This window comes from Prosopis cineraria, unplaced genomic scaffold (assembly GCF_029017545.1).
Source record: "Prosopis cineraria cultivar Desert tree isolate PC_DT_omini unplaced genomic scaffold, ASM2901754v1 PC3, whole genome shotgun sequence".
NCBI classification, from domain to species: domain Eukaryota; kingdom Viridiplantae; phylum Streptophyta; class Magnoliopsida; order Fabales; family Fabaceae; genus Prosopis; species Prosopis cineraria.
In genome coordinates this window covers 36,816,368-36,823,106 of record NW_026555334.1, presented here as the reverse complement: position 1 = coordinate 36,823,106, position 6,739 = coordinate 36,816,368, and the positions used below count along the sequence as shown (strand labels likewise).

Below are 6,739 nucleotides of genomic sequence, written 5' to 3'. Positions count from 1 at the left end.
TTGTTCATAATAAAATTCTAAAATTAAGGAATACACAAATATATTATAAATTTTTAAAATAATTAAATAATAAATCATATTTTCATTAAGGAAATCAAGAAAATATGGTAATGTTAAATAAAGAGGGACATAAATATTAGAGGAAAGAAAGAGGTTCAGAATTAAAATTAGGGACTGTACTGAACAATTCAGAGACGGATTCAAGGGGGCAAGCGTTCCAAAAAATTGTTAATGTTACACGTTTTTTATTTGTTGAAAATGTTAAAATTAATTTTGGCCCCTCATAGAATTTGTTCTAGTTCCGTCCCTGCTCAACGTTATATAAACCCATTGACTCATTGGCATTGCTCGTCAGCCACAACGTACGCATGCATCCCTCCCACTCTCTGTCAATCTATCAATCTTTCTCTTCTCCCATGGCCATGATTCTCCTCCTCCTCCCCCCTCTGACTTTTGCTGCTCCCAATGCACCATTTGTGAGACAAACGGTGACTGTAAGCAAAGACGGGAGAGGGAACTTCACCACCATCCAGCAAGCTATTTCTGCAGCTCCGAGCAACACTCTCTCCACGGACGGGCATTTCTTGATCCGCGTCTCTGCAGGTATCTATGAAGAATACATCTCTATTGATAAGAAAAAGACTTATTTGATGATGATAGGAGACGGCATCAACAAAACTATCATCACAGGCAATCACAATGACGATGACGGGTGGAAAACCTTCAACTCTGCAACTTTCGGTAACTGGTTCAAACACACAGTGTGTGTGTATATATAATGCTAAAATAATGTACTGTTTCTTGATTATAATGTGAAGAATGTGAATGGATGCAGGCGTGAAAGGGGATGGATTCGTGGGAGTGAATATCATTTTTCGCAACACAGCAGGGCCGGAAAAGCACCAAGCAGTCGCAGCTCTAAACTCAGCAAACATGTCCTCATTTTATAGCTGCAGTTTTGAGGGATACCAGGACACGCTATACGCACATTCGAAGATGCAGCTGTACAGAGAATGTGATATATACGGCACGATCGATTTCATCTTCGGGAATGCGGCGGCGGTGTTCCAAAACTGCAACATTTATGCTCGTAGGCCTATGAGGGGATTAGGGGCTTTTCATCTTCGGGAATGCGGCGGCGGTGTTCCAAAACTGCAACATTTACGCTCGTAGGCCTATGAGGGGATTAGGGGCCTCTAATGTGCTATCACATTCTCTGTTACAGCTGCATCTTCGAATGTGCGTATAGCGTGTCCTGGTATCCCTCAAAACTGCAGCTATAAAATGAGGACATGTTTGCTGAGTTTAGAGCTGCGACTGCTTGGTGCTTTTCCGGCCCTGCTGTGTTGCGAAAAATGATATTCACTCCCACGAATCCATCCCCTTTCACGCCTGCATCCATTCACATTCTTCACATTATAATCAAGAAACAGTACATTATTTTAGCATTATATACACACACACACTGTGTGTTTGAACCAGTTACCGAAAGTTGCAGAGTTGAAGGTTTTCCACCCGTCATCGTCATTGTGATTGCCTGTGATGATAGTTTTGTTGATGCCGTCTCCTATCATCATCAAATAAGTCTTTTTCTTATCAATAGAGATGTATTCTTCATAGATACCTGCAGAGACGCGGATCAAGAAATGCCCGTCCGTGGAGAGTTAATATATAATTTAGACTTGGAAGATTGGTGGGCTCGTCTTCAATGGGTGGCCTCGCATTCGACCAAAAGTCATCCCAACATCGATCCATGGCTGAGAACTCATGGGAATTTCAAGAGAATCTTCATAGGATGTAACCGTGGTGGTGGTAACATCGTTCATGACATAGTCATGCGAGCCGGGTCTGAGACTTAATTTACCAGTTGGAGTCAAAATATTGGGTTCATACAAGAACCATGCACCTATTTTTCTGGGGTCCGAACCCATCGGGTGCGAACGGGATCGGATGAAGGGTTAGAAGAGATGCTTCCTTTGGGGCTCCAAGTGGGCTGGACAACCCGATACTGATGAACCCTTTGACTCGTGGAGCGCCCAGCCTGGCTAGCTTTAGGTGTGGTAAGTTGTCTATCAGTGTTGCTGGTAAGTATCTTCTGAGATAGAGGCATAGAGCCGCTTTGTATTATGAGGCTTTGAAGGCAAGTGGATGGAAAGGAGAAGTAGAACTGTTTGAAGAGGCAGATGAGGAACATTGTCATCATATCGACACCCCAGAGTGCTGAGATGTTGTTCACGCACCTCATCCATTTTATTTTTATTTTTTTGTTTTTTTTTTTTGATACAGGCACCTCATCCATTTTCTTGGCTCTATGTTTTTAAGTTATCACCCACCATTTGAGGTGATAATGAGCCTAAAAATAATAATAGGATATATAGTGATGGTCAAAAGAAATTTAAGAGATTATATGTATCATCTTGAATTTATATATATTCACACAAAATTAGTCATAAAAGACAATATTTACAAATAATTATTAGTATTGCAATTTCGTGAAGCCACCAAAGATTTAGGTTACACATCAATTTTTTTAATTAGTATAATAAATTTCCTCGTTATAGTAACTACCGTGATCCCTGTTAATTTAAATTTAAATGCGGAATTTCTGAACCATTACTAACTTCCATATTCCAGAATTCATATTTAAATTTGAATTGATTTAAATTATATAATTTAAATTTAAATATTTATAAAAACAGGGAGGAGAGAAAAGTTATTAATTTTATATGGACAATAATAACCTTATTATTTATAAAAATATTTTTATATAATAAAATTTATTATATTAACATGTTATATATATAATAATAATTTCTATCATATATTATTCATTGAATAAAAATATAATTAAAAATTATTTTATCCAATACTGACCAAAAATTATTTTATCCAATTTATAATTTTATTTATTAAATTATTAAATACATAATAATCTTAAAATTTTGAAACTATAACCAAATATAAGGGACTTAACTGAAAATTTAAAATTAGCATTTCTCTAATTAATTTAAAAATTAAATATACTGCTTGTTTAACAAAATTTTATAATCAACCTGTATTTACACTATTCCATCAAAAAAATGTAACAACACTACAAATATAAAATTTACAAATTGGTAAAAAAATAAAAAATGAAATTTTCTCCCCAAAATCTAGAGAGAAAAATTGGAATTAAAAACATGTGGGTTGTATATGTTATTTTTTTCCTACTGTTTTCTCCCATCCACTTTTCTTGCCAAAGCCAAGTAGAAAAAAAATGTTATTTTTCTCTCTTACTTTTATCTCCCCCTAATTCTTCTCCTACCAAGCATAGCATCTGTGACTAGGGGTGAGCAAAACTGAACCAAAATTAAAAAATTTAATTGAATTATTATTATTTCATTCCATCTATTCAATTTTTTGGTTTGATTCAATTTTTTTTAAATATTATGGTCGATTGGCTTAATTTAGTTAGTAAGATTTAAAATTGAATAAACCAAAGCAACTAAATTATCACATATGTATATATAATTTATTAATTTATAAATTATATTTAGTTTATCAAGATCTGGACATTTGATTATTGTAATAATTTGATTTTAATATTTTACTAAAATGCTGTTTACTGTTTATTGGGTTGAATTTGCTGTGTTGAATTCTAATCTTGATGGAATATATGTGTGTAATTAAAATGGGCTATTATTACTTTACAAGCCTCAATCCAAATAGCCTAACATGAAGGCCAACAATTGAATTAATTGATAGAATTGAATTGTCAAATTTCGGATCAGTCCTTGTTTTGTTCGGTTCATATTTTTAGTGCTGTATATATTTTGGCATTAAACTGACCAATGCTCACTCTTATTAGTGGTTGACTATATTTGCTTCAAACATGATTATCTCCAATAAAAAAAACATGTGTGCAATTTAAAAGTAACAAAAGATAGATAAAAATTTGTTGTTTTTGAATTTCATGATGTTTAGTACTCTGTCTGGTCCTTTCTATAAGTCACGTTCTAGAAATTGGCCTTTTATATAAGTCATTTTCTTTAGTTTTTGTAACTTTTGATATACAATTCGAAAAATATATTCCAACATTTAAAGTTTTTAAAAAAAATTTTCTCACATCAAATCACTCTTTTTTAAATATAGGGACAAAATCAAACAATAATTTATTTTTAAGATAATTTTATTATTTTAACTAACTCACCTTAATTCCAGTAAATTGTTAGAATTGATTAATGATGGAGAGAGTATACTTTTTACTTCATAGTAGTCGTCGCCGGTCTTGTAACTTGCAAGTCCGGCATGTGAGTCCCTCCGTCAATACATGGACTATATAATGTTTCTTGGTTTTTTATATTTAATTGATGATCGTTTTTATAAAAAAGATAGACAAAAATTATCTCAATTAATGAACACGAAATAAATATTCTAACCATCTAATAATTCTTTAAAAATATTAAAATGTGTTATATCATTTCACACACTAATAATAATTAATTAACCATAACTTATACAAATAAAAATAATATTTCATACATCCTGTGTTGCACGAATTACTTATTAGTCTTTTATAGAATTATACAAAAAAAATGTGGCAGGCTGGGCTTGTGAAAACCTTCCCATTATTTTATGCAGGATGGCCTGAACCATGCCTGAAATTCTGGCTCGTATGTACATCTCTAGATATAAGAGATTTTTTTCGTGGTTTTCCTTTCACATCTTACATGAGGAACTCTTCTCAAGACTCAACTCATATATGTTATATTACAAGGGTTTTTCATGGGGTTAACGTTTCTCACTTTAAATTGAAATTTATATACTACTCCAGTAAAAGGGGTGGAGTACAAATATAATATAATAGACATAGAAATTAAATATTTTCTACATTGATTGATAATGAAATTTTCAAGTCTGCCGTAGCTTAGAATTAGCTAGCGTTTAAATTAATAATTTCCAGGTCAGTTGTACTACAAAACTAAAGAAAGAGTTATCAGTTTTCGTATATGTTGTGTTTCATAAGGAATCTATATGCAAGGACCAATCCAGATTACGACATGGCAGCTCTTGGAGGTAACCTGCCAATCCCCAGCCCCTCAACACAGACAGAAACATTCCACATTTCTCTATATCATAGATCCAAGTCTAGCCACGAATTGAACAAAAGTAAATTAAAGTAAATTTATTTGTAACTACAGTAGCATGCCTGGTCTTATACGATTGACTATAAATTGCTCTATCTGATTTCTAAAGGTCTATCGATATATTCAATCGGAAAATAGAAGTCTTAAAACAATAATCTCCAGCGAAAGTGATTAGACACGGGTTCCGGGAATTCATGATCCAGCATCTTGGGGCGATCAGTGATGATTGGCTTAATAAGTCACAAGCGACAAGGCCATGGCTGTGAACTCAACCGCATACGCCACGCGATCCACAACCCCCTTCTTCACCGGACTTCTGGTTCATCTTTGAACCCGTCCGTACACGTCGTCTCGTACGTAATCGCCGCTGACAACTCGGTTTTCAGGGAGAACATCTTGAACTCGAAATCACGGCCTTTGGCTTCTGCTAACTGGCGCAGCCAATATAACCCGCCACCTACGTCATCTATCGCGGTCCCAAGGGTCTTAACGCAGATGCTAAGCGCGACCGCATAGCTGTCGTTGGCTTTGCGAGAGAGAGCAGAGACATCGGAGGCTACACGACGGACCATTGGAAGAGCCACGGTGATGCCGACGATAGCCAGAGCAGAAGGGCTTTGCTTGATCACATTGGCTTAGAGAGAGATGGACGAGTAGCAGATGTCAGGGTTATCGGTGGTGTTGCAAGTTGAGCGGATGAAATGGGTGCGATGGGGGGAGGGGCGGCGGCCAATGATGGTGGGAGAAGGAAGAATGTAACAGCAAGGAGAGAGGAGCTGAGGGCTTAGGGTTCTCATGGCGGCTTGCTTTGGTCGATGGACTGGAGCAGCCCGGCTTAAATAGGATTTGGAGCTCCAATTTGGCGGTTATGTTTGGATACAAGTACATTCAATTTCGTTTTGAATTCGCCCACAAAGCAGAAGAACTAGACGAGGAAAAAGAAACCCAAATTCAAAGGTCAAAACAAATAACCGAGAAATTCTTATATGGATAGGGTACATCACATTATTTAGAATCTATTTAATAAAAATATAACCTTAAAAGACATTAAATATAAATTAATTTTAGGAAAAACATAACTTTTGATTTCTATACTTAATTCACATTTTGCTTTTGAATCCTATACTTTTTTTGATATTTTAAGTACTTACATTTTTATTTTTTATTATTTTCAGTTCCTTCAAGAGCAAAATATAGGGATCTTAGAGAGATCCAAAACAATAAAAAATAAAAATATAGAGACCTAAAATACTAAAAAAAAGTATAGAGAACAAAAATAAAATACGAATAAAATATAAGAATTAAAAGTTATATTTATCCTTGATTTTAATAGTAATGATAATAGAGAGAAAAAAGGTAAAAAAATTATATATGAATTCTATTATAAAAATAAAATCAATTAAAAGAATACATTATAAAATTTTATTTAAATAATTTTAAATATTTTAATTGGACAAGTCACAAATAATATGATGCATTCGTCTTATCTAAAATTTATTTTTAATAATTTTATTTTTATAATGGGGTATCTGTTTAAATTTTTTTTCCTCTCCATTGTTATCAATGCAGAATCAATAATTTATAACGGATACGTCCCGCCAGTTCATGGAAAC

General features: G+C 34.2%; 3 protein-coding genes across 3 annotated transcripts; 1 reads left to right on the top strand and 2 right to left on the bottom strand.

Annotated features, from left to right (window-relative positions):
* The first annotated feature begins 416 nt into the window (after positions 1-416).
* LOC129305578 (probable pectinesterase/pectinesterase inhibitor 7) lies at positions 417-1,173 on the top strand. The gene is made up of 2 exons (XM_054945573.1): positions 417-741; positions 836-1,173. The coding sequence occupies exons 1-2, from the start codon at positions 417-419 to the stop codon at positions 1,171-1,173; spliced, it is 663 nt and encodes a 220-aa protein (XP_054801548.1).
* A 46-nt stretch (positions 1,174-1,219) lies between these two features.
* On the bottom strand, positions 1,220-1,931 carry LOC129305577 (probable pectinesterase/pectinesterase inhibitor 7). The gene is made up of 3 exons (XM_054945571.1): positions 1,730-1,931; positions 1,487-1,624; positions 1,220-1,392 (listed from the first exon to the last, which is right to left on the bottom strand). Exons 1-3 carry the CDS (start codon positions 1,929-1,931, stop codon positions 1,220-1,222), a joined length of 513 nt encoding a protein of 170 aa, XP_054801546.1.
* A 3,263-nt stretch (positions 1,932-5,194) lies between these two features.
* Positions 5,195-5,923, bottom strand: LOC129305576 (21 kDa protein-like). The gene is made up of 2 exons (XM_054945570.1): positions 5,772-5,923; positions 5,195-5,741 (listed from the first exon to the last, which is right to left on the bottom strand). The coding sequence occupies exons 1-2, from the start codon at positions 5,921-5,923 to the stop codon at positions 5,432-5,434; spliced, it is 462 nt and encodes a 153-aa protein (XP_054801545.1). The 3' UTR covers positions 5,195-5,431.
* Positions 5,924-6,739: the final 816 nt, after the last annotated feature.